Here is a 27,923-nt window from a genome sequence, read left to right as displayed (position 1 = left end):
GGCAGAATCAACCTATTCTGGGAGGATTTTTGGAGAGCCGGCGCTTCGCTGCTGGTTTCCTTCGAGGCAAAACACTGGAAAAGAACGCAGGTTTCTTTTCATGCTGCTTCCTGTCGGTTCCCTTTCTGACCGTGCCGCATTACTCTCCCTGATCCTGCGCTGGTGAGGAACTGGGCGGTGCTGGGTGGCGCACGTGTAATCGGAGGCTGCGGCCACCTTTTCGTGAAGACGAGCAGCAGCTGCAGCTCTGCTTAAAGAAGGTATTTTTCTCGGGCGCATGGGGTAGTTTTTACCTTTGTACCCCGAAAAAGACACTGGTTTCCAGTGTGGGATTGGGCTGCCGGGGGAGATCCGGCAGGCTCTGACTGGGGGAACTCTCCTCCAAGAGAGCTCACCTACAGGACTCACCACTTGAGCCTCCCCCCACCCCCAGGTGTGTTTTCGAAGAACCGAGCAAAGTTGTCTCTAAAGGCATTTGAAAACCGTAGCTGCCTCCCCTTCCCCCTATGGTGCACTTCGGAGTTGTGCTGCTTTCTAATGTCACTTTTAACTTTCTGCGTTGTTGCTTGTGTACAGTAAGCGATCCAAAGCCTTAGGATTATGGGGAGGAATGTAAGGGAAACGAACAAACGCAGGGGCAGCTTCCATTGGTGCAAAACCTGGCGTGCTTCAGTAGAGGTCCATGTTAAAAATCTGTTCTGGATCAGTACTTTTCCATAAACAATTTTATAAAGCCCTAGAATGACTTAAGGCCTGCTTGAGACCTGCCCTATGCACCTTCCTGCCTGCTTTCAGGGATATATTTATTGGCCGCAAGGCAATGTACTTGATCCCCACACTCTGTTTTTGCAATAAGCAACCAAGATGGATCTCTATCAGGTCTTTAGTTACTAATGTAACTAAAGTTACTAATGTAACTTTAGTTACATTACTTTTTATTTTTGTTTTGCATTTTATTTGCTGTTAACTGTTTTGAATAGACAACTGGAATGCGTAATAAATGTAAGTACTATGCATTAAGAATTTTCGCCCAGTGTATTTTCCTGTAAAACTAAAGACAGGTTGGTGTAGAAAAGGGTTGTTGTATCTGTTCAATAGACCACATTTTTTCTTTTCCCGCCCCCCTCAGTTAAACCTTGAAAAATGTGTTGTGAAAGAAATAGAAGATTTCTGCTCCTTTATGCAAGTCAGAAAGGACAGGCAAAAGCCATAGCTGAAGAAATATGCCAGGAGGCAAAAGAACATGGATTTGAAGCTGATATTCACTGCATCAGTGAATCAGAGCAGGTGAGACTTTAATATTAACATCCGTTTTTGACAAATTAAAATAAGCATTGAACGATTTTCCCTTTCTCTTCTATTCTTTTACCTGAATATTCAAATGGTTCTTTAGAAATCAAAAAGCATTACTTGCTTTTCCCCCTACTCAGTTGAAATTATGAAATAAACTGTTGTACTGTCAATTGTTTATACAGTTCTGTCTGCAAGTTTATCTTTCTTTCAAAGATAAAAGGAACCAGAGAAGGAGAAATAAAGTAACAAGGATATTTTTAATGCATGTACATGTATTTCAGTTTCTTCCTCGGGATATGTTTAAAAGTCAAGATTAAACTTAGAAAGGCAGTGACTAGAATTTGATATCATTTCTTTCTAATCCACGAATAGTCTATTGTACTAAATAGATCCTATGTAAAGTATTGTCTTGGATATCTAATGATTAGAAATGATTATATTGTATGCCTATATCTTGTAGTAGAGTCTCCACTGGTGTGTATATTCTAGTGGTTGGTCTAATCATAACTAGAGACATGCGTGTTATTAGCCAGAGACTTTTTCAGCGAGAGTCTTTGAAAGCAGAAAGGCTGCCCATCAGATTGATTTTGTCTCTATGTCAGGCAAAAATCTCTCTGCCAAGCATCCCTATTGCTCTCAAAAAAACTAGGTGGAGAAAACCTTTCTACCATTCAGAACGATCACATTTGCTAGCTTACCAGCCAACAGTCACCTTTAGCGACATAGGTGGCATGCAATTTTGATAAATAAGTGAAAAGCCAGCAAACGCAAATGTTTCTGAACATGCAAAGGCTTTTTCCTGCTTGTCTTCTGTAGAGGTTATACAAAGGTTATGTACAGACATGTGCAGCAAACTGCCATGATCTCAGTAACTGGTTACCTCAACATCTATGAGCTCACCTAATTAGTAGCCAGGCAGTACCAGGAAGTATTGTGTTATGTGAAGCTTCTACCTTGGCTGGGATGGTCTTAGAGATTGACAAGGAGAATATGCTAATAAGATGCTGTTGCTATCTATGCTCTTGCTTTGCTTGTTAAAACTGTATAAAAGCCAAATAAACTCTGCGTAAGGCAGACAGACATTTTGGACACCACCTGCTGTGATGGATTTCTGAGACCAACAGTCTTCCATTCAGAAAGTTTGCATTTGCTGGCTTTTTGACCCGAATGCAATGTTTCTGAAAGATGGAAAGTTTGGAAAAAGTTTTTTCTACCTTTCAAAAAACATTGCATTTGCTAGTTTTTGAGCCAGAAAGCTGGTGAAAGAATGGTTCTAAAATTTAAAAGTTCTATGGAAAGAAAGGGGATGAAAACTGCTACACTAGGCCAAAGAAAGGAAGCTCAGATCTCCAGAGGGTTTTTTTTTGTCTGTTCAGGCATAGCAATTCCCTTCTATTCACTAAATGGACCACAACTGGCAGACCCAGAAATTGCAGTAATTGAGTAAAGCAGTCACATGGGCACCTCACTTAATGATTGCAATGGCTTATGACCAACACTCCAGGCCTACTTCTGTTCATAACTTTACAGCTAAAATGATTCATTAGTTATTCCATTGAGGTTGCAATTATTTTTTGTTATTTTTTTGTTAATGGCACAGCTCGTAATCTATTTTTTTCATCCTATGTTATGCTATAGTAGTCTTATAAATTATAAGAATGTGTTGAATCGCTGAATATTGACTCTAAAGAGTTTAGTAATTCATGTGGTAGATCTCTGAATATTTTTTGTAGTATTCAGGCTTTCGTCATAAAGCTAGAACAGTGTTTCTCAACACTGGCAACTTTTAAGATGTGAAGACTTCAACCCATATTCCCCAACCAATATGCCTTAATGTTGGTTGATATAAATTTCTTAGTGTACATACAGATGGCACAGAATTACTTTTACGTTGTGCTCAGTGTTTTAATAATGTATTTCCTTTTGATTTATAGTATAACTTGGATAAGGAAAAGGATCCCGTGGTTATTGTTACTTCTACTACTGGTACAGGAGAACTTCCAGATACTGCAATCAAGTTTATAAAGGAAATTAATGACAAAAGTTTGCCACCTGATCACTTGTCTCATATACGATATGGACTGCTAGGTAAATGACTTATAAATTACTGTTCTCATGAGGAAGGGGAAAAAATTGGAGCTAAGTATAAATCTCACTTGTGGAATAGATTAAATTCTTTCGCTACTTGCACTTGATTCTGGAACAGTAGACCCATTATAGGATTTTTTTTAACATAAGGAAGTTCTCCTTACAGAACATCAATTCCTAAAAGGTCATCAGTAGTCTTCCATTCCTCTTAATCAATTTGGCACTGCTGATAAAATGTATATAGAGGAGGTACCCATTCTGGGTCTATTTGTGTTGAGCCAGAACTGCATTTTTCTTTAGTCAACACTTTCTTCAATTCTGAGCCGCAGAGCTGGATGGGGGTAGGGCGCCATATTTCTTCCCTCTATTTTTGCCTGAAAAGTAGTTTTTTAAAATTCTAAATAAAAAAGGTCATAAAGTAATTATAGATAACATAAAATAAATACAAGATAATAAATATAAGATAAATATAACATAAGATAAAAAAAGCAAATAACAATTTAAAAGCTTGTAAAAAACAAACCAAATCCAACAAAACGTGAAACAGTATCATCAGTGTTTTCCTGTACGCTGCTTGGAGTGTCCAAGCATGGGTTAAGCCAATCTGCCCAGGACTGACTTGAAACTTTAGCCACGCCTCTGGTGTTGCCTTGACTTGACTTGCCAGATTTTCAATTCAGTCAAAGCCCAGTGGATGCATTTCAGTTTCATCAGTCCTTTTCAGATTGCTTGAACTCTCTAACTTTTATTTTATTTATTTTGTTTTATCTTTTTCTAGGGATTTTGAATTTTCCTCCCTTTTCTTCCAATAGAGAGCAGGAGCAGTGAGAAGTACTTCTTAATTTTTCCCTTTCTTCTCCTCCCTCACTATTTTGACTCCCACGGTGTCCCGAGCTTGCCCTGGCGCTGAGCAGCGGCAAGGCTCTGTCCGGCCAGCGATGATTCCGGGGGCCATCCGGGAAGATGAGGAACGCGACGGGGGACCCTGCCCCCCACTGATGGCCTCCGGAATCATCGCTGGCCGCGCAGAGCCTTGCCGCTGCTCCACGCCGTGGAAAACATAGGCGCAATTACAGCCCGGAGCAGGAGCAAAGCCCCTTTCCCAACTGGCCCTTCCTCCCTCAGAACGCTTCGGAGGGAAGCTTCTGCAAAAGCCCGGGCGAGTGACAACAAGTTCCCGCCGTTACGAAGTCTCAGAGGCTGTAATTTTCTGAGCTGTGCGCGCGCGCCTGTTTTCCACGGCGTGGAGCAGCAGCGAGGCTCTGCGAGGCGAGCAGTGATTGCGGAGGCCATCAACGGTCCCCCCTCGCGTTCCTCGTCTTCCCGGATAGCATCTGGAGTCATTGCCGGCCACACAAACCTCGCTGCTGCTCCATGCCGTGGAAAACAGGCGCGCGCGCACAGCTCAGAAAATTACAGCCTCCGAGACTTCATAACGGTGGGAACTTGTTGTCACTCGCCCGGGCTTATGCAGAAGCTTCCCTCTGAAGTGTTCCGAGGGAGGAAGGGCCAGTTGGGAAAGGGGCTTTGCTCGTGCTCCGGGCTGTAAGCTTCCCTCCGAAGTCTTGGGATGTTCTGAGGAGCCCCCCAAGGAAAAACGCCGCTGCCAGGTAGTTAAAAGTACCTCTCTGATTCTGTCAGACTCTTGTCAGTCTCTCTCTGATTCCCTCTCTCACTCCCTCTCTCTGTTCCTCTCTCTGTCTGTCTGTCTCACTCACACACACACACACACACACACACACTGTGGTCACCTTGTTGAGTGTTCCAATCACATTTGAAACACTCAACAACTGGCCTGCATTTATGGTATTTTGCAGCATTCTGCAGTCATAGGACCAAAATATATGGTTAAAAGCATATATTTTGGTCCTATGACTGCAGAATGCTGCAAAATACCATAAATGCAGGCCAGTTGTTGAGTGTTTCAAATGTGATTGGAACACTCAACAAGGTGACCACAGTGTGTGTGTGTGAGTGAGACAGACAGACAGACAGAGAGAGGAACAGAGAGAGGGAGTGAGGGAGGGAATCAGAGAGAGACTAAAAGACACACACACACAGACAGAGAGAGACAGAGAGGGGGAGGGAGGGAGAGAAAGATAGACAGACAGAGAGACTCACACAGAGTGAGTGATTAAGTGAATGAGTGAGAGACAGACACACCCACATACACAGAGTGACAGAGATGGGGAAAGGAGGAGAGAGAGACAGAGATACAGAGAGAGAGAGAGACAGATAAAAACCCAGAGAAAATGACAGAGGGAGACAGAGAGGGAGGGAGGGAGAGAGAGACAAAGAGCCAGAGAGAGAGAGAGAAAGAAAAAGAAAAAAAGAAAGAAAGTGGGAGAGAGAGATGAAACAAAAAAAGGAAAAGAACTTATGACCACAATTGAGCCCAAAATTTTGGTTGCTAAGCAAGAGCGTCGTTAAGTGAGTTTCACCACATTTTCCAAGTTAGCCATGCCCACCTGGTCACATGACTGCCAAGCCACTCCCACCAGGTCACATGGCTGGCAAGCCACTCCCACAAAGGAGGCCACACCCACAGAGTAGGTTCCAAAAAAAATTGAAACCCACCACTGGTATGTCCCATGCTTGGACTCTGCAAGCAGCGTACAGGAAAATGGCCAATGGCTTACCTGAAGGGTCGTTTTTCTGTATGTTGCAAGGAGAGTCCAACCCCACCCTGGGGTTATTCTCCGCTGTCAATGACTATTTGGACCTTTTTTATGGACTTACTTGGATTAACTTTCAATGCGCACAAATCCATGCCTTCATTGAAAATCTGGAAAGTCAAGGCAATACCAGAGGCGTGGCTAAAGTTTCAATTCAGTCCTAGGCAGATTGGCTGAGTTTAACCCATGCTTGGACTCTCCTCGCAGCGTACAGAAAATGACCCTTCGGGTAAGCCAATGGTCATTCTGTTAAAGAATGACAGAAAAAATGACTTTTATAAGTAATATTTCAAATAGTGAAAGAACAGCATGATTTTTCCAAAGGACATTTTTTTCTGTGCAAATTATAAAACATTTACTTAATTTAAAATATTTATACAGCTGCCCATCTTTCAGGCAACTCTGGGCTGCTCCCAAATATATTATCACATTTCATGCAAAGTTTATAAATGATACAAAAATTCAACTATTTCCTTAACTTGTGTGTGAAATTCCTTTAATCGTTGAGTACTGAACAGTAATTTACTGAAGCAATGTCATTTATCTCTGGGTAGACACTTGCTCATCTGAGATTGAAAACTGATTCCTTCCATCCCCTTAATTCCTCTTCTATTAGGATTAGAATCATTCCAGATTGCTTTATTGTTTGGATAGTTTAAATGTTCAATAATTCCTCCATTATTACCTACCCCTGCAAAAAATACCTTGGATATCAAGAAACTAAAAAGAGTGAACACAATTCTTCCATACTGCAGAACCCAAATTCAGTTATCTGTCATTCAAGCCAACTGTTTTAAAATAATATAATGAAGAAAGGACAATTATGTCTGCATAGAGCGATAAAATGCACAGTTAAACATAACATATTTCCATATTCAATCCCCATCTGTCCTATCCAAAGGTCTGCTTTGGAACAAAATCAATTCTTTTTTGGAAAGAAAATTTTATATTATTTTTAAGGACCATTTGGGCAAAGACAAGATAGATAAAGACAAGATGAATATTGAGAGGGGGAATACTTTTCCAAGGGCAGGGCAAAATAGAGAAGCCCTTATTCCTGGAGTCCATTAGATGATAGCATTTAATCAATGAGACTCAGAGCATGCCAATTCTGTCCAATTATATTGTACTGGAAATAGTAATTCCTCAGACAGGCAGTGCCATGAAGGCCACACTTTGAATTGCACATGGAAACTAACTAGAAACCAATGCAGGTCATGAAAGGTTTTCCCATTACTGCTTATGATTTGCAGTTTACATATGGCCTTCAAGTGCAGCCCCAAATAAAGCACATTGCAGTTCCCTACATGCAAGGTGACCAAGGAATAAGTGAGTGATCCAACTGCATGTCACCTCTCAGCTGGCCTTCACCAACCAGGAGGAAATGATGCTCACATTCCATCTTATTCCAAAAGGAACTCACCATTTCTGAAGTTCTTTCTGGTCGGTTGAAGTATGGAGTTTATTTAGTCTTTTGCCTAGAAATTGTCCTATTGTCTGAATGATACTAATTTGATTTCTATGAAGAGCGAAAGAAACGGGAAGAAATTGAAGCTCTTCCATAAGGAGAAGCTGTAGAAAATTCTTTAGTTTGTGCTCATATCTGTTACTCAAATGATTGAATTTCTATAAACAGAAGCAAAAGATATATTTCAGATATATTACTTCTATAAACAGAAGCAAAAGATATATCGTACATTTAGGAATATTGGTCACTCCACGGAGAAACCGACGTATATGTGGCAGATGAGAGATAGGATCACCTGTCGGTAGAGTCAAGACTATAGAGAGGGCCGCCACCTGACACCTTAACGTGTTTGGCGAAAGACCTTCGGTGAGGCCCTGTTGGAGAAAGTCGTAACAAATTAGCCATACATTGATGGATATTGGAATATAGGACTAAGCTAGTTGAGAAATCCTTTCCAAGAATTCCCCAGTACAATTTTTACAGAAAGGTGTACTAGAATATAGATGTTATGTTGACTCATTGTAGGATTTGGGGAGTGGAGGGGATATAGAGACGAGTTATTTCTTATTTGTTTTTTGTTTTTCTAATGCTTTGAGTATAATTTTAAATACATTTTGGAATTCTTTGTCTATTTATATGATCTGGGTATCTGATGGCAAGTTTAATCCTTAGTTTGATTTTCTCAGGTCTTGGAGACTCTGAATTCACATTCTTCTGCAATGGTGGGAAAATAATAGACAAACGATTTCTGCAACTTGGAGCTCAACGGTTTTATGAAGTGGGATTGGCTGATGATGCTATAGGGTAAGAATCTAATTTCTTTCAGATAAGTTTTATTTTAATTTCTTTCCAACATATTTAGATATGAATATGAAATACTGTTTTTACTTAACACAATGATGCTGGTCCCATAACAACAAATTGGGACACACAAACACACACACACACACACACACACACACACACACACACACACACACGGTTTAAAAGCCAGGAAAAAGATGTCAGGAAGTTGGCTAAAGTTGACCTGCTTCAAATGCCTAGGATAATTGTGGTAGCACAAGTTAAAGTTGCAGAGATTCCCTCATCTCAGTTGAGACAACACATTGGTTCTTTTGCCTACCGGCAAAACTGCTGTCATGACTCATGACTCAAATTATGACTCTGAAGAAGTTACTCCAGCTGAACCAGTGGAATATCAGCCTCAAGAGATACCAAGCCAGGAATCACCTGAAACTGATTAGATTTAGGCACAATCAGAATAGCTGGAGTAACCAGATGATAGTGTAAGGCCTCCAAGCCCTAGTACCTGACATAGAGTGGAGAGCAGAACAAAAATGTTCAGTGAGACTCCTTGCCAAGCAAGGGGGTAACTTGATGATTAAAGACAACTGGCTGCAGGCTGATTTAAGAGGAAGCCATGGGCCATGTTTCTCCATTTGATTTTCTGCTGTGACATGTCATTCCTGTGAACCCTGTTTGCGAAACTCTAGCCCTGGACTGTCTGATAAACCTGATTTGCATCTCTGAACTTTGGACTGGATTTCAACTACTTTTCTGCATAGTCCTATTAAAAGTGAAACCACCCAAAATCACTCTGGCAAGCTTTTTTTTCCCGAGGCAGTTTGTTGATTTACATTTCTTTTCTTATCTGTTGTTATATGATGAGCCTTGAGTAAATTGTTTTCCCTCACTTAGTAACTGTGAGTGTGAATGTAAGGCCTAAAACAGGACAACTGTTGAGCAGAAATAATACCAAGAACTCAGGAACAGCTGTCATCTTTATGTTTACCTTGCTTAAGGAAGGTTAACTTTTGTTTCTCTTACAAAAGTAATTTCTTATATCTTTCTTTGTGAAAATGCTCACATAAGGATAAGTATCACATGCTGCTTTTTTAAACAGCAGTCAATTAAAAAATAGTTCTCTACTTAACTAAAATCGGGACTGGAATTTTGGCCACTAAGCAATATACCCTATTTTTCAGAGTATAAAAGAGGCTGAAAATCTGGGTGCATCTTATACACTGAATACAGCAATTTTTTGCCTCCCGAAACCCCGCCCCTTCACCAAAATGGCTGTGCATAGCCTTTAGGAGGCTTTTAGGGTGCTCCTGGGGGCTGGGGAGGGCAGAAATGAGCAAAAAACAGGCCGTTTGTTGCTCAATTTCGCCCCCCCCCCGCCCCCAGGAGCACTCTATAAGCCTCCTAAAGGCTAAGCATGTCCTTTTTTTGACAAAAAACGAGCCCGTTTTTGTGAAAAAGAACTGCAGAGTGCAAAAACTTTTTTTTTATTTGCCTCTTCAAAATATTGATGCATCTTATACTCCAGTGCTTCTTATACTTCGAAAAATAGGATAGTCATTAAGCAAGTAATCAGGTGACCCGATCCAATTTTATGACCATTTTTACCACAGTCTTTAAGCAAATCATGTGGTCCTTAAGGAAATTCAGGTTTCCCAATTGACTTTGCTTATTAGAAGCTGGTGGGAAGGTTTCAAATTGCAGTAATGTGACCATAAAACTCTGCAATTGTCAGTTCAGGCCAGTTGCCAAGCACCTGAATTGTGAACATGTGGCCACAGTGTTGGTGTGATTGTTGCATTATTAAGGTTCAGTGGTAAGTCATTTTTCTGAAGCCACCATAATTCCAAACCATCATTAAATAGCTATAAGTCAAGGACTACATGTAATACCTATTGGTCTATTTAATTAAACTCAAGTCTCTTTCAAGTCTCTAATCATGGTGTCTATGGAGGCATGTCTGTAGTGTTTTCTGAGCAACAGAATGGAAGTGGATTACTACTGTTTTCCTTCAGCCTAAAATTCCAGTGTGGTCTTCATCCAAGTAGCAACCGTGATCAACTCTGCTTATATTTTGTGCAGAGACAAATCATTTCCATGTTTTTGTCAAGAAAATTACACGAACGTGACCATGAAGTCACTCACTGGTCAAGACTAAGTCAAAAGAGATGATTTTACCCTAATCTTTTCATTTATTTACTCTCTTTACTTTGCTTCAGGTTGGAGCTGGTGGTTGAACCATGGATTGCTGGACTTTGGGTTGCACTTAATCAAGAGTTTGCATCTAGAAAAGAAGACAAAAATACATCTTTTTGTGCCAACAAGTTTTCTAATCTCTGTATAAGCCTCCAAGCAGAATGCTTGAAAACTGAAGATTCCGGTGTGAAAAATAATCTTTCATCAAAAGAAAATATGAACTCGGAACTTCTTACTGAAAACTCTCAACCTTCACTTTCTTTCTCAGGGTCTCCCCTCTCAAATGCAACTCTTAATATTCCTGCTTTGCCACCAGAATACCTAGAGGTGCAGTTTGAAGAAAGCTGTGCTCAGGTAGAGTCTCCCATATTAAAGATGTTTATAGCCATACACTTCAGAATCTGGAACCTGGAATTTTTTTAAGAATTCATGTTAAACATATAAAAAAGTGTTTACAATTCTGTCTTTAAAATTATTTTAATTGAGTAGCTGATAAAACAAATGAGGAAAACATGGATGTTAGTGTGAATTCTTCAACAGCACCTTATCTTCCTCAGACTTAATTGTGTCTTTAATAGTTAAGTTTTTTCTTGCAATCTCTATAAAGTAAGGACTAGAATTCAGCAAAGTCTAGGTCAGAATGAGAGGTTGTCCTTGGAGTGTGCTGAGATCATTGTTCTACCATCCATTAAAAACACTTTGGCCCTTACTACTTTGATGTTAGCATTCTAACATAGGAAGAGGCTTAAAAAACATGGGTGTCATGTGAAAATGAGGGTGACACATGTTTCAGCAAGGGAGAAATAAGTGATAGTCTTCTCTGTTGAAATGTGTGTGGCCCTAAGAGGGCTTTAGTTGGGCGGATTGTTCATCGACTGTAAATATCAAACATCTTGTGCAATTATTTCTTTTAGTGAGTCCTTTGAATTAAATGTGTGTCAATTTATTTTCAGAATGCTAGCGTACCTTATATTTCGGAGAACTCCATTTTTCGTGTTCCTATCACCAAGGCCATTCAACTTACTAGAGATGATGCAGTTAAAAAATCATTGCTGATTGAACTGGATATTTCTGTAAGTTGAGGGATGCTTTTAATTACTTCAGCTGATACTGATAAACATAGAACTGCAATACGTATCTCAATGTGATGTATCCCTGATCAAAGCTTCAGCTAGCCAACTGTGCTTTCCCTGTACTGGCTTATATTAGATAGTTGGCATTTAGTGTTCATTGGGCAACTAAATGTTTAAGTGATGTAGTTTTTCCTCACTAGTGTGTATGCATGTAAAAGAAATATTCTAAAATCCTTTCTGATAGTTGTATAAATTATGGAATTTGATATTGTTTCATATTAGCTGGGTAATAAGTAAAACAAAATGATGAAGTTTAGAAATTAAAATAACAACAAGCAAGCGCAGATTAGGAGGAGCTGGACCTCAGTATAGGACAGTAATAGCGAACCTATGGCACGCATGCCACAGGTGGCACGCATGCCACAGGTGGCACGCAGAGCCATTTGTCAGGGCATGCGAGGCGCTGCCCTGTCAGCTGGCCAGCGCACATGTGCGTGCTGGCCAGCTGAGTTCACCCTTTTTTAAAGCCACTTTTCGCCCTCCCCAGGCTCCAGAGGCTTTATAGGAGCCTGGGGAGGGCGAAAACAGCCTCCCCCGGACGCCCCCCGGTGGCGTCAGGGAAGCCTCTGGACAGTCACTGAAGCCTTTGGAGCGCTCAAAACGATCCACCGTGCACCGGGGAAATAACAGATACAGATATTTAAGAGAACTAAGTATTTGAGCTATATAAGAAGCATGGGTTTAAAAAGAAACCTCGTTGGGAACATTTATTTATTTATTATTGATTCATTAAATTTATATAGTTTCCCATCTCAATTTTGCATGACTCTAGACAGCTTACAATAAAACAAGTAAAAAACAAAATATGCAATATATACAATATTTGTGAAATTGGTGTCGATTCTAAGGTTAAACCTGACACGAAGCATGACCAGATGAGTTAGTTCTATTTTAGGATAATGTTATAATTAACAGAATTTTTTAAGTCTGAAGATACTTTTCTCGCTCTGCCCATGCCCAAACTATTTATAGCCTGAAATCAAGGGAGAATCTCTTGAGCTTTTTGCCCCATCCACATTCCTGTTTTGAGGTAAGTTGCCTTTTTTCTGAGTTGCATCTTGCTGCCCAAAGTCGAAGGTCATTCTCATATTCACTTACACAGATCAGGTAGGATGGGTAAAAACAATTTGGGAGAAATGATCCCATAAGTAACATGTTACATCTTATGTTATTTGGATTATTCCTAGATTTGCTAAAACTTAAATTTTTAAAGAACACTGGTTCTTTGAAAAATTTTGTTATTGTTTGTATTGTGCTATTCCAGTAATAATTATAGCTACTGTATCTCAGGTCCTTGGGAAGGACTCAATAAATTAATAAAAATGACAAATCTAGTCTAAATATATGGCTGACTGTACAACCAACCATAATAATAACAATTTGAATACAGGAAACAACATTTAACTACCAGCCTGGAGATGCCTTTAATATAATTTGTCCCAATAATGCGTTGGAGGTGGATGAACTTCTTGATATTTTGGGACTCTTGGGGAAAAAAGATCATTTTGTTTGCATAAGAGTTAAGGAAGGCACTAAAAAAAGAGGTAAGTTGTATCTCAGAATTACATGGCATATGATACTACCGTTTGAGAAGTAATGTGATCTCATGAGTTAAATTCTTATTTTTGTCTGGAGATAATTTTTTAATGTCTTTTAATTTCTTAATTTCTGTAATTAAAATAAACTCCACATATTTTATGCTTTTTTTTTTTTGGTTTACAACAATGCATGCTTCTTCAAATGCCATCAGCAGATGTCTAGAGGTTGTGGTTTGGGGTCCCTCCCCCAAATGTTTGTGTGAATCATTGCATTATTTTTGCTCCATTAGGTTTATTTGTAGCTTAGTCCTATGTTCATATACTCATATGTATAAAGTGTTAGTGTTATCCAAATTATATATTTATTCCATATTACATAGGCTTGAATTTATAAAAAATAATTTTATTTTTTTTAATTTATCTGGATCCTTTAGGAGCTCTTTGTCAAACTCCTTATTCTGAATAAATATAGGTTCAATGTAAACTTTTATTTTAAAAAATCATCTCAGAAGTCAGATCAATTTACATAAAATTGCCTTGCTCCAGTATAAATGGGGAAGAGGGGGGGGCGTAGAAACACCCTAGTGACAAGGTCAGTTTATCTCTGATTCATAAGTTGTCCCTTTATCCTGCCATTGCTGAATAAAAGAAACATAATTCTTTCATGTCTGAAATCTGGGCTCTGTTTTGAGGTTTATACTAAATTGCTGTTCTGCATCCCAGTATCGGTCAAATAGTTAATCCATAAAGAAAATTATCTCACTCTCCTTCCTCAACTTGGTGCCATTGAACTATTTTGCAATTTTGACTCTAAGAATTCCTCGAAGGCTAGCATTTGGGAAATTCTATCACAGCAATGGTGGAGCATTCCAAATTGGGGAATATCTTTCCAGCAATTTATTTGGGGGGTGGATGTTTTTCCCTCCAGAACTTTACATTCTAAGATCCCTTCTGAAAAGAAGCATTCTTAGGACCTTCTTTTATCCAACTGTAATACAATTGGATTTCCACTCTATCTGTAATTGATCTTGTTAAGTTTTAACATTTATGTCAAGAACCCTTCTTCATATGGGACTTGAGGAAGTGTTTCAGGGAGGGGTTTCTGTTTACCCTCCAGGATTGTCCTCTTAAGCATTTTGGGCTTGCCAGTTACGAGCATGCTCACTGCAGTCCTCAGAATATATGTGCAAATTATATCCCAGGGCTTGCTTTATACCATGTTTCTCTGAAAAGAAGACCCAACTAGAAAATTAGCTTTAGCCTGGTTTTTCAGGATGTCATAATATAAACCCTACCCAAAAATAAGTCCCAGTTAAGATCGTCAGCCAGAAGGATGCATTTAGAACCGTATCGCCCTGGAAATAAGACCTAACCAGAAAATAAGCCCTAATGTTTCTCTTGGAGAAAAAAAATTAAAATAAGACCTGATCTTATTTTCAGGAAAACATGGATAGTACCTGAACCAAAGGAGGTGGGATGCTTTTTGGATTTCTTTCCAAGTAATTATATGGAAGACAAAGCTTTTTGTATATGGTCACTGCTTTATGTTATTCTTCTAAAATAGGAGCAACATTGCCACAGTATATACCAGATAACAGTACTGTTAAATTTATATTTACATGGTGTTTGGAAATCAGAGCAGTTCCCAAAAAGGTATTTTTGACATTTATTTTTTTTCATATAGTTATTAACTGTAATTCTTGGTACACAGCAAGATTCACTTTGAGTCTAGACCAAATGCCATTTTAGTTTGTCTCTCATGTTGCAATTGTACTGTCTGCTATTTCAAATTAAATGTCTTTGACAACTGATGTGTTGCTTACTTAACCGTCTAGCCAAGCGGATTACTGCCTGATGTTGAGAAAAATGCATCATCATTCTTTCCTTTTTTCTTATCTTTGATGGGCAATACAGTAAATGTCTAAACAGTTGTATATACTAAGTGAAATAATTTTATACCGCTTCAGAATAAGGAAAAATTTCGATGAATATTTTCTGAAGACTTGTCTCTTATTTGCAATGAATAAAATCACTATTGTGGAGATTATAGTAATAATTAACGAAATGTTTGAATAAGGCTGTTCATGTGTGTGCATATAATATTACTTTTTCAATTAAATAAGTTGACTCTGAATACCTAGTGTTCAATTTGTATGTTTGCAGATGAACGTATTGGGTTATTTTTTTCAATATAATCCACTAGATGTCATCATCTAACAATCTATGGAGAGTTCTATTTACTCGCAGTGTTTCTCAACTTGTTTACATTTTATATATTTATAAAAGCACAATGCATATTATATTGTTGCATTTTTCATTTATTTTTATGCAGTTCTGTAGTTTTAATGTAATTTGTTAGTGTTAAACACTGCTTCAAACACAATTCATATCAGCCTGCTTTTGGTTTGGGGATCTGTTCATTATGACTAACTTTGTGAAATTGAGTAGGATGACTATTTTTTTAAAGTGTAGGTTGTTCACTCATGCTCAATTCTGAATTGTTTGTTTGTTTATTAGGCATTTCTGCGCTCTTTGGTAAACTATACCACTGACATTAGTGAAAAAAGAAGACTTCAAGAATTGTGTAGCAAGCAAGGATCCTCGGATTATAACTCTTTTATAAGGGATCCTATTGTTACTTTATTAGATTTACTCCGGGTTTTCCCAACTTGCAAGCCCCCACTTAGTCTTTTGATTGGTGAGTCATTTTATGGGATGTTTCAACGAGAGAAAATATATTAAGATTTGTGTATATAGAAGTTGATATGTTGCTCACTTTCCAAAAAAGCTTAGCTAAATTACCCTAGTGCATTTTACACTATGACCTGTCTTGCTGTATGAGTTATATATTCCATATTAAGTTGTACATGTGGAACAATAACGAAGTTATGGGCTATGAATTAGAAAGTTTGTGTTTCAGTCTTGTTTCTGTCATCAATTCAGTGAGTAAATTAGGCCAATTCCTGTCTTAAGTCTCACCCTATATTCATTTTGTAATGTTTATTTATTTATTTATTGACTTAAAGGTTTTTATAGACCACCTGCACTCATAGCGGATTACAATCAAAACAGAGAATAACAAAACTAATAGTCTAATTAATGGCCTTTCTACTTCAGCACTCAGAAAAATAAGGTCTTCACTGTCTTTTGAAAGGCAAGATGTTAAGAGAAGTTCTTATGCTCAGAGTCTATTAGCAGTCATACAAAAGTGCATTGATAGGCTCCACACAGTTCACACACATGGGAATCTTCAGCATACCCTTCTGAATGGGGCAAATGAGTGGTTTTATGTAGCTATTAAATAATATGGAAGGGAGGACCAAGCACCTTAATGGAATAATTATAGGCATAACTATTATTTCCTCACACATATTTTTAGCTGGAATTACCATTTATTTATTTTGGAACCACCAGTTCTACCAAATCCCAACACTTTTAGATAGTCCAGAATTTAGTTGGCAGTATGTAATCTGACAACTCAAGAATATCTTGAATTGCTTTGTTAATGATATAGAATGCTGCCAAAAGATCTAAAGAGATCAGAAATGCTGCACTCTCTTGAAACAGGTCTTGAAAAAAATAATCCACCATTGTAACAAAGTCATTTCTATGCTGATTGTAAATGATCCAGATAAACCATTTGCTTTAGAACCATCCCTCTGTAACCAGATACCTATTACCAGAGATGTCTGCAGGACATTGTATTTTTGCAATACAAATTCTTTCCTTTCATACATACATATTCAAGGTTATGACACATCTAGAAAAGAGGCTTACAGCACACTTGGTTTTCCCCTTGACGACTGTTCTACAGACCCTCTGCCCACCATAGAATATTGGATATCGGCCAGTAGTTGTCCCAATGGCTGAATCAAGTAGTACCTATTGAGGAGGGTATATATATCACTGCTTCTTTCATAGTGTTGACACCACCTCTCTCTTAACCCAAATTAACCATCTCCCCAATCCAGCAACCAAAAGACTGCCCAACTGTATCAGTATAAAACAATCTTAAAGATGAAGTTAGATATGGTGGGTAGTATGTATTATTGAACTATATGAGAATGTTTATAAAAATTGAAATCAGAATACAATATACATAATACTTAAGTTTTATTTAAATACATAATTATTATACGATTCAATTGTTTTGTTTTTGTAAATAGATGAGAGTGGATTCAAGCTAAACCTTTATGCTCACAGGTTTCTTCTTTTTCAGAACATCTTCCAAAGTTGCAAGCCAGACCCTATTCAGTTGCAAGGTAATGTAATTAAATTTTAATTGTGAATTGAAAGTGTTTTCCATTTGTTTAAATGGATCCAAACCTTTTATGGTTGGAGAACTTAGCTGAGAAGTTAAATTGAAATCTTTGGAAGTGTACCAGCTTAGCAATTGAAGACTGGAGGTCATTCACATATATACCATTAGATTTCTTGTGGTTTCTTTCTCTGCACTAGTAATAGCAGAATGAAAAGTCATCTTTGCTAAGCATTATCTGTGTTTTGGAAGTTCCTGTTTGGTTTGTTGTGGCTCATTTGTCCAGGGAAACCACTGTTTCAAACTGATTCAAGTTGAAGCCAATTCTCAAGCCTTTGAACTAGAAAGCTGTTGGCCTGTAGCAGCACCTTCATGGTGTGTGTTTGTGATTCCTCAGCCATCTTTCTGCAAGGTTAATCATTGGAATTTTGATAAATCATGCGGAGAAACTGAACAGTATAATCAGAGAAGTTTTGGGAATTGTATTTTATATTAACTGTCATAACTGGCCACATGCTTTCAGCATCAGATTCCTATCTGGAGTATTGGACAATAGTAATATCTTATGATCATTCTGAGAATAAAAAGGGGCTGTTAGAATCACACAGCAGCGTGACTGTCCAGAATAACCCTTGCTTTTGACAGAATACTTTATTATTATTCAATAGAACATTTAGTTTTTTCTTTGACTATTTCATTGCAGTTCGACTTTGTTTCATCCTGGAAAGATGCATTTCATCTTTAATATTCTGGAGTTTCCATCCCACCTAGGTGAGCTGCGAAGAGGGGTCTGTACAGGTTGGCTAGCTGATCTGGTTGCCCCAGTCCTTCAGGTGAATCAGAAGAGCAAAGAACTCTTCTCTCCACAGGTAATTAACATTTGATAAAAAGCTTATGTTTTGCAAGCTTATGTTTTGAATCTGAGAAAATAATTCCTTCCATTCTTAGTACAGTGGTTTGTGGATTGGTAGTAGCAGCTATAAAATATAATTTAGGGTCCTATGTAAAGATATTATTCTACTAGCAGACCTGGTTCTGAAAATGGAAAACCTCCACTCCTGTGGGCCAGAATGTCGGAATATTCTGGAAGAGGTTTGGATTTATTTCTAAGGTGGGATAATGAGGATGGATGAAAATAGAAGCCAAATCATAAAACATTGACTGTAGCAATTAATTGTAGCAACTATATTGGACCATCATTTTATGATTAGTGTACACTTCTTTGGGATTGATGATGAGAAATGTATTATAGTTTTAAAATTACAAATTGTTTATTATAATTTAAAAGATAATTTGTACATGTAATGATGTACTATTGGTATGTGACACCAGAAGTACTTAGAACTATGTTGGAAATGTAGAAAATGTGAAGAGTTATTTTATCATGATTGGTGGACTTGTAAAAAAAGCTAGAAACGTTGAGGTTTAAATAAAGAATGTTAAAGATTAATATTCAACTGAAACCTGAATCTTTCTTACTGAGATTAATGAATAGATATGTAGAAAAGACTTCTGGAAGGTTGTTTTTGTACCTGGCATCCACAGTGAGATTGTTATTTGAACAAAGATGAACATAAAATACCCACAATGGAGGAATAATTGATAAAGATGACAGAATTTCCAGAGATGGAAAAATTGACTTAGTTGATTAGGGAAAACAATGTTTAGATTTGTCAGTGACTAGAAATCCTTTATGGATGCCTTGCTGAAAATGGAAAAAAAATGAATTTGTGATTCATGGGTTTGATGTGTAGGAAGAGCCATGATGTAATCAAATAAAAAAAGCATTATAATAATTCTGCTGAAGAGTACATAAATAATCTAAAAATTTCAGAATTCATTTGAAGGAAGCAAACCACTTCTAGTGACAAGAATCAACTTGCATCCATTTGAAGTGCTTTATGGCCAAAAGAGAAATTGCAGTCATTTAAAAAATAAATTATTTCATGACATTAATTATTTGCTAAAGAAACTGCAGGGGTCTTTGCAGCTACAAATGCTTATAATGACACAAGCCTTTCATTTATTACATTAATAGAAACTATGTTTTAATAGAAGTGAGGCCTGTGACTTTTACTGTTCTTTTGTCTGTGACCTTCTTAACAATTTATCAAGATTGTTCTGTTCAAAATGTAGAAGCAACTGTCACACCATGCTGTGGGAAAAAGTGTCAAAGACAAATGTCACTTGGTAAACCAATTTCTGTTATTAGAAATTGAGTTTCTGTCATCTTATTTCACTTCCTTTCAGTGGAAATCATTAATTATTTCATAGTTTACTTCATTCCTGTGTTTTCTTATTTTTTAAGTGAGTAATTTAGCAATCATGCCTAATCACTGGAGGAGAGGGGTATTGGTTTTTACATTTTCTTCAGTTTCATCTTAATACATTTTAATTGCATTTTAGATCAACATAACTTCTCGCCCATCCAACGTTTTTCACCTACCAGACAACCCCTCTGTTCCTTTTATTATGGTTGGTCCAGGAACTGGAATTGCACCGTTTATTGGCTTTCTTCAGCATAGGCAAGTCTTTTAAATATATCAGTCTGTCACCAACAACCTATTTTCTAGCTTCTGTTGATGAGTGGCGACATTATGAAAACATTTACCTGAACAATCATGAACAATCAGATTCTGATTGTGTGCGCCATGGAAATAAGACAAGTGATTTTTTAATTTGTCACCGTTTAAAAAAAATTCTCCCCCATGCCACTATTAGTAAAGGAAAGGGTTGTTTGGGGTTTTTTTTTTGCTTTTTTCTCTCTCTCACTACAATAGCTGTTTTTATTATAGCAACTTAGCTTTCTTTTTTAACACAGTCTTTTACGCTAAAGTAATATATTGCTATTGTGCTATTTACACTAATTTATAAGAAGTAACATAAATTAATAATTAGCATGGCAGTGTTTTTAAATGTTAATGAAATTGTATTTTTTAAAGTGTATAAAAATATATGAGGTCTCATTCCATGCTTATCATGTGATAATGAATGGTGAAAAGGAGGCCAATCTGAATTAAACTCTACTATTCCCAGTTCATCATATCTGTCATAATGTCTGTTTTTCCCCCCTCTTCACTTCAATTTTCCCAGAGATTGCCTTTCAAATATGAATTTTGGTCTGACCTTGTTTAACTTTTGAGATAATCCAGGATGGGCTAGATGCTAATTAACCAAAATAGAACCCCAGTATCTTATTTCCAATTCATCTTGGTTTAATAAATTGCAACCATACTAAATGAAATCTTCAAGTTACATGTTTGCATACATTGTTATTTCAGGATACATTTATGCAAATTAGGGAATAAAAGCTTCATATTAATTTTCTTCCCTGTGATAAATACGTTATGATCATAAATACACTGACTAAAATGCTTGGAAAGTTGCTTGCCTTGGTTTCAACCAACTGCATTTCACTATATCAGAGGTTTTTTAATTAGTTGTTGCGAGCTGCAGCTTTTTAAACATCACATCAGTTGTGCTTAAAGATCATAACTGTCAAAGCTGAACTGTAGAAGTGCAGAACATCCTAAGTTCAATATTTGACCCTTTTTTCATTCCAAAAACATTGCAATTTACTCATGTAATTAAAATGAATTTACCACATCAGACTTTACGCTTTATTTTGTAATAGAGGGAAGGGTAATAAGGACAGTTTTCTAGAAAAGTATCTGTATGTGGAGCATGAAATTGAATGGTTGCCATGCCAAATGACTTCTTTTAAAAACCTGAATCATAAATTTGTGGAATAACATTAATTGAGATAGCCGGGCTCTACCCTGGAAAATGGAGAGACAACCGATTGGCTCTCATTACTGTTTATAATGCAAGTCAGTGTTTAACAAGCTGCTGGGACTAATTTGTTCCATATTATTGAAATAGCCAATGCACATTATATGCAGCTATGAAATGAGTAAAATGTTGATTTAGTTACAACAGAAAGCATTTCAGGGTTATAAGGCCATTCTGGTCCAATGACTGAATGACATGAATAAGTAGGAGAACTAGGACCTATGTTAATCTACAAGAAATATATCTAAATGTTCCTCCTATTTTCTTGAAACACTACAGCATTATGTTTAATTGACTTAATGTATTTCTATTATTGTAAATACATCTGAATGTAGATACTTAGCTATACCTGTTCCTCAGGTTTCAGCAATCAACCATAAAGTATTGTCTAGATCAGTGGTTCTCAACCTTCCTAATGCCTTTAATTTAAACCCTTTAATACAGTTCCTCATAAAATAATTATTATTATTTATGTTTTCAGTATTTTTCAAAAATATGTGTTTTCCAATCGTCTTAGGCAACCCCTGTGAAAGGGTCGTTCGACCCCCAATGGGGTCCCGACCCACAGGTTGAGAATCACTGGTCTAGATAGATAAAGGTTTGTGAATGGTATTTGCAATTCCCAGACTTGAATTTTACTGAATATTTGTGGGGAAATCTCAAATATACGGTACATGAAGAAGCCTTAATAATATTTCTAAGCTAGAAGAGTTCTTAAAGGAAGAATGGGGGGGGGGGGATCCAAGAGAAAAAATAGACACTATATTTAAAAAGTTGCAAGTTGGTAACAGTTGCAAGGAAATGCTACATAGTACTGATCTGAAAGGATACCCAAACTCCTGAAACTGTCATATTCATTTTTTAATATTCTGAAGCTGTAAATCGCTACATTAAATAGTATATGTTTATTTACAATTGCAGAAAGGTTTTGTGTTTAATTTTATATCAGGTAGAGCTTGTGAGCCGTGGTAACACAGTGGTTAGAATGTAGTACTGCAGGCTACTTCTGCTGACTGCCGGCTGCCAGCAGTTTAGCAGTTTTATTCTCATCAGACTCAAGGTTGACTCAGACTTCCATCCATTCGAGGTCAGTAAAATGAGGACCTAGATTGTTGGGGGCCATATGCTGACTTTGTAAACTGCTTAGAGAGGGCTATAAAGCACTGTGAAGCAGTATATAACAGTGCTATTACTATTGAGTTAGCTTTTCTTCAGAGATCCATTGAAACATGCAGTTTGATGAGTCCTTAAACTTTTACGCACAATGATCCCTAATTCTAGATTAGCACAGATGTATTGATAAATAGACTGATTGATCAAGAATTTAAATTTGTTCTCAGATTCTAGGTTTAAAGTTTTGCTGTAATGTGGATATCTTGCTACCGTAATTGAGGGCCTTGTAAGTGTAAAACAGTAATTTCATTGCAATGGGAGTCTCAGATCCAGAATCCTTCATAATGCTGTGCACATATAATTCTTCTGTACAATTTACTTTAATTATGGAGGAAACTAGATATATGCTATTCTTTGTATATAAAAAATATTTTGCTACAAATATTGTAAATTTTAGGTTTATAATCTATTTGTCCTTCAGAAACTAATAATAATTTAACTTTTCTGATAGAAGCTATGCATAATATATTTTATAACTGTATTATTTTTAATTGGCTATTTTATTTAGGCAGAAGCTCAGAGAAAAGCACCCAGATTATATGTTTGGAGAGACGTGGTTGTTTTTTGGTTGCCGCCATAAGGTCAGAGATTACTTGTTCCAGTAAGTTTTTCTTCTGCTCCTTGTTAGCATTTTAACATTTAGTAGTTGTCCATTGGAACCATATTTTCTTCATTCCAGCCTCTTCCTTGGTTTTCTCTTTCAGAGATGAGCTCAGGTTTTTTCTTGAAAATGGCGTGTTAACTTACCTGATAGTTTGCTTCTCAAGAGATGTTCCAGCTGTGGCAGAAACTGCCTCTCCTAAGTATGTTCAAGATAACCTCCGGCTTTATTGTAAAGAGATTAGTAGGATTTTGCTGCAGGAGAAAGGATATTTTTATGTGTGTGGGTGAGTAATGCTGAATTTTTATAAGCGTTGGATATGCAAGAATGTGTTAAACAGTTTGCTGCTGTAAGCTTAGCATGTACAAACACAAACCTTCAGGCTTTCATCACTGGCAATACAAAAAAATGAGAGCAAAATAATAAAACCCCAAAATCAATGAGAAATCCAGGTGTTTTTGTGGTTATGACTTTTTTTAAAAAACAAGGAAATCCTGGAGGCAGTTTTCATTACTGCTCTCAGTGGGAAGATGACAAGGTAACAATAACAGTTGTTTTTGAAAGACTGAACAAAAATGAATTGGAAAGAAGGGCACATATTTCTAGGTTAATCTTGTTGAGTCAAAATAATAGAGAAATCAGGCTACAAGTTAAGGCAAGCAAGGGGGCTAGGATGCAAACAGAAAGGCAAGATTAAAGGGCCCCAAATAGGCTAAAAACACCAGTTATAGAAATCTGTCTCTCTTGACTCATACTGATATATAGGCACTGAGTAAGCAGCAATATACTTGTTCACTGATTTATTGAAGAATATGATATGGTAAAAGTATGTGAACTTTTAGTAGCTGCTGTGCCTGCCTTAGGGCAGCAATAACTGCAACTATATGTTTCTGAGAAATGTTGATTAGTCCTGCATATCAGCTTATACACATTTTAGACCATTTCTCCTTATAAATCACCCCCAATGCAGGAGTGTTGGATTAAGATCAAGGCTTGGACTTGACCATACAAAACCTTAACTTTCTTTTGCTTTAAATATTTACTTATTTAATTTGCAGTCCACCTCGCCACAAAGTTGTGCATTTTTTTTTGGCTGTAGAGTTTTAATATTGTCGATCATTGTGTTGCTACGAAACTCGCTTTCTCTTGAGTTTCAGTTCATGGACACACACAGACATGTTCTTGTGAAATGTCCTGGTACAATTTGGAATCCATAGTTCCATCAATGAGGGCAACTTCTCTTGGTCCAAAGGCAGCAAAATGGGCCCAAACTATGGTCCTGTCACCACCCTGGGTTGGGATACGGTTCTTCTGCTTGATTGCAGTCTTTGCCTTCACCAAATGTAATGTTTTTCATTGAAGCCAAAAGTTTTATGGTCTTTCGCATGATCTTTCACAAACTGTAGACAGACAGCAATGTTATTTTTGGAGAGTAGTGTCTTTCTCCTTGCAGCCCTGCCACACACACCATTGTTGCTCAGTGTTCTCCTGATGGTAGTCTCATGAGTACTGGCATTTGCCAATGCAAAATAGGCCTTCAGTTCCTTATACATTCCCTTGAAGTTATTTGAGACCTCAAAGAGTATTTCATACCTTGGTCTTGGTGTGATCCTGGTTGGTTGACCACTCCTGAGGAAGGTACCATTGTGTTGAGTTACCTCCATTTGTACCTGATTTGCCTGAAAGTGTATTGGAAATTTTAGATTTTGAAATTTTGGGGAAATAATTTGGTAACATTTCCAGCCTGATGAGCATCAACAACTGCTTTTCAGGAATCCACAAAAATCTTGTTTGTTCAAGCTATGGCACACTACCAGACATCTGTGATGTAAAGATTAGACTTTAACGACGAATAGCCTAAAATTTCTGTTGCCAAATTTAAGTGAATGTTGGCCCATTTTACAAACTTTTTTACACCAGTTAAATGAATCACTGCAGTTGTTAAGTTAGTAACACGCTTGTTAAGTGAACCTGGCTTCCCCATTGACTTTGCTTGTTAGAAGATTGCAAAAGGGGATCACATGACCCCAGGGCACTGCAAGAGTCCTAAATATGAGCCAGTTGCCGAGCATCTGAATTTTGATCATGTGACCATGGAGATGTGGTAGTGGTCATAAGTATGAAAAACAGTCATGAATCACTTTTTTTCACTGCCATTGTAACTTCGAGCAGTCACTAAATGAACTGTTGTAAGTCGAGAACTACCTGTGTAAAGTTTCTAGCTAGAACCCACTGGAAGTCTTGTTCTGCCTGTGCACCAGAAGGAAAAGAACCTATGGAATAGTGTAGCACTTTTGATCGCTTCCCAATTTGTTCCATATGAGTTTGTCCGAGAGAATTTCCCAATCAACTGGGTCTCAATGTAAATTACTATAACAGGCTATTGATAAATATATAATTTATATATTATATATTTATCAATAGTTAAATGTTCAACATATATATGGAGACATTTTCATAAATAGCAGTTTAAAAAAAACTAGAAGTAAGATAGGCAAGATGTTATAACTTTGAAATGAAACTCCACAATTAAACATGTAAAGTGGGTAATTTTACTTCTTGAAGTCTGATTATTAAAAGAGATATATTGATACCCATATTCAGAATTTTGCAAGGTGAGAGCTAGAGAATTATATCTTGCCATTTAATACCACCATTGGCCATTTTCAAAGGGGCTGTGGTGTGCTTGACGTAATGTAATATTTAATTGACTTCTTTTAAAACTTCACAACCTGTGTTCTTCTATTTGATAGCAATACTGTATGGACTGCTCTCTGTGTTAATATCTATTTTTTAATCCTTTAATGATCCTATAATCCCTTGCATTGGGATGGAATAAGAGCGATTGAATGGAGCTAAGTGTTTACTGGCCAGATGCCCTTCCTGACACCTACATGAAGTTCGCAGCAGATATTTTCTCTTTATGCTCAAATATCTGCTGTTACCTAGAATCAAACTCTCAATCTCATGATTATGAGGCAAAAGCTCCACCTCTGTTAAAATCCATTTATTTAAGTCAATTATAATTGTTTTCTCTTTGTTTTTTTATTTTAAGAGATGCAAAAAACATGGCTAAAGATGTGAATGATACTCTGGTGGAAATCTTCACCACTGAGAGAGGAGTTGATAAATTGGACGCATTGAAAATACTGGCTACATTAAGAGAAGAAAAAAGATACCTGCAGGATATCTGGGCCTGAACATTAGCTTTTTGAATTCATTTGACCAATGTAAACAGCAATCTTTTATGTGCTTACTTCTGTCTGTAATTTTCTCTCAATTATTATTTGAACTGTTTTTCTAAGGAAATAATAAAGAGAAATACATCATTACCAAGACATTTGTCACAGTACAAGTGGCTTTAAATAAATGATGCTACTTATTTCCATCAAGATGGCGTTTTATTTTTCTCTGAAGTTGATCGGTGTAACTTTGCCTTAAGTTGGAAAATATGGCATAGATGTTACTACAAGTTTTCTTCAGCTATTAACAGATGGAGGGTTTTTAAAACAAAAACTATTGTATGCTATGTACAATATATAGAGTGTAAGAGATATTATTCATTCAGAAAGTCTAAACTCTCTGCTTTTGAAGAAAAAAACTACAATGGATAATTACAGAAAAAATACTTACTTTTTAATATGTACTTATTTATAACCTATTTAAAAATACAGCTGGAACATTTGTATTAATTGAATGATTTTTACTAAATGTACATCTAAACCAGAGTGTGAAGGTTCCAAGAGTTGCCCTAATTAATTTATGAGCCCCAAGACGAAATTTTTTAAAAACCCATTCGTTTATTAGGACTAACATCTTGGCACGGACTTCTGTATAGCTGAAACTAAATCACACTTAATGGTGTCTGACCTTTACCCCTGTGCCCCCTCCCCTCTGGCTGAGGTCATCAATCACATTCTCCAACAGGAAGTTATGGCAGGGTTCTGGACACGCGCATTCACAAACCAGCACAGAAATATGAGACTTTTATTCTGGCCAAAAGTATGCATGGCATTCCCTTCCCCCCCGCCTTCTCAAGTTGATAGTAGTCATGGAAACGTCTTAGGCGTTGACACAGAGATCGCCTTGGCTCCAGCCTTTTATTTTGGCAGTGCCCTCTTTTGGGAACAGAGGGAATAAATTTTGGGTTGACATGGTATAAAGCAAATACTTTTCATGAAAATGAGCCCCAATCCTGAACAGAATCAGCTACCACTTGATAAGGGACCTAATGCCCAGTTCTTGCCCAAATAATATTTTATGAACAGTGTTTTGCTATCAAGGAGAAAAAACTATATATTACATTTCCTTCTCATCTAAATATGATCAATGAAATGGGCATGATTTAGTGTTGAAAATATATATGAATATTTGAAACATTTCTCTTAATTTCACTTACAAAGCCCAGCTTTCTGAATTAGTGGCTGTAGGCATAGGGGTAATCACTAAGTACATTTTGCACAATAGAGAACCCTTGGTTAGAGTCAGGTTTTCACTGCCTTTGTATGTTGCATGAACCTAACCTGCTTGGCTAGCTGACCATTCGAGGTATTGTGGAAACCAGGAAAAGGAACCACTTTGGTAATCAGGTAAAGCATGTTGTGTGAATAGTCTTTCATTGAATTTAGCTTTTAAGAGAAATAATGCACAAATAATTTCACATTTCATTTTACTTTTATTTTAAAAGGTGATTGCTGCTTACTTCAAAAGTGATTTAAAAGTCATTCATTTTTCTACTGTAGTTCGCAATGATAGTCCCACAGTGACTTATCAAAACCCTTGGGTTAAGCTGCAAAATGAGAACTGGGTTGATTTGAATAAATTTAATGTTCTCCAAATATTCTGAAGTGTGATTGAATCAAACCTAGTGTTAGATAATGTGTAAACTGTTACTGTTTTCAATAAAA

The 27,923-nt window shown here is 37.2% G+C and overlaps 1 protein-coding gene across 3 annotated transcripts; it reads left to right on the top strand.

Annotated features, from left to right (window-relative positions):
* Positions 1-15: 15 nt before the first annotated feature.
* MTRR (5-methyltetrahydrofolate-homocysteine methyltransferase reductase) lies at positions 16-26,402 on the top strand. Of its 3 annotated transcripts, none has more exons than XM_081952505.1 (15): positions 16-162; positions 1,130-1,287; positions 3,228-3,381; positions 8,211-8,328; positions 10,545-10,875; positions 11,475-11,594; positions 13,045-13,198; positions 14,757-14,845; positions 15,710-15,890; positions 17,412-17,454; positions 18,154-18,319; positions 19,857-19,979; positions 22,928-23,016; positions 23,120-23,302; positions 26,072-26,402. In XM_081952505.1, exons 2-15 carry the CDS (start codon positions 1,144-1,146, stop codon positions 26,214-26,216), a joined length of 2,040 nt encoding a protein of 679 aa, XP_081808631.1. In that variant the 5' UTR covers positions 16-162; positions 1,130-1,143; the 3' UTR covers positions 26,217-26,402. The 3 variants fall into 3 exon arrangements, with proteins under 3 accessions (XP_081808631.1, XP_081808629.1, XP_081808630.1); XM_081952503.1 differs by having other exon boundaries at positions 144-260; XM_081952504.1 differs by lacking the exon at positions 16-162 and adding an exon at positions 292-433.
* Positions 26,403-27,923: the final 1,521 nt, after the last annotated feature.

The sequence above is a fragment of the Natrix helvetica genome, assembly GCF_964273705.1.
Source record: "Natrix helvetica genome assembly, chromosome: 4".
Classification (NCBI taxonomy): Eukaryota; Metazoa; Chordata; class Lepidosauria; order Squamata; family Natricidae; genus Natrix; species Natrix helvetica.
The sequence above is the reverse complement of the archived record's forward strand: the minus strand, read 5'-3'. Positions and strand labels throughout refer to the sequence as shown.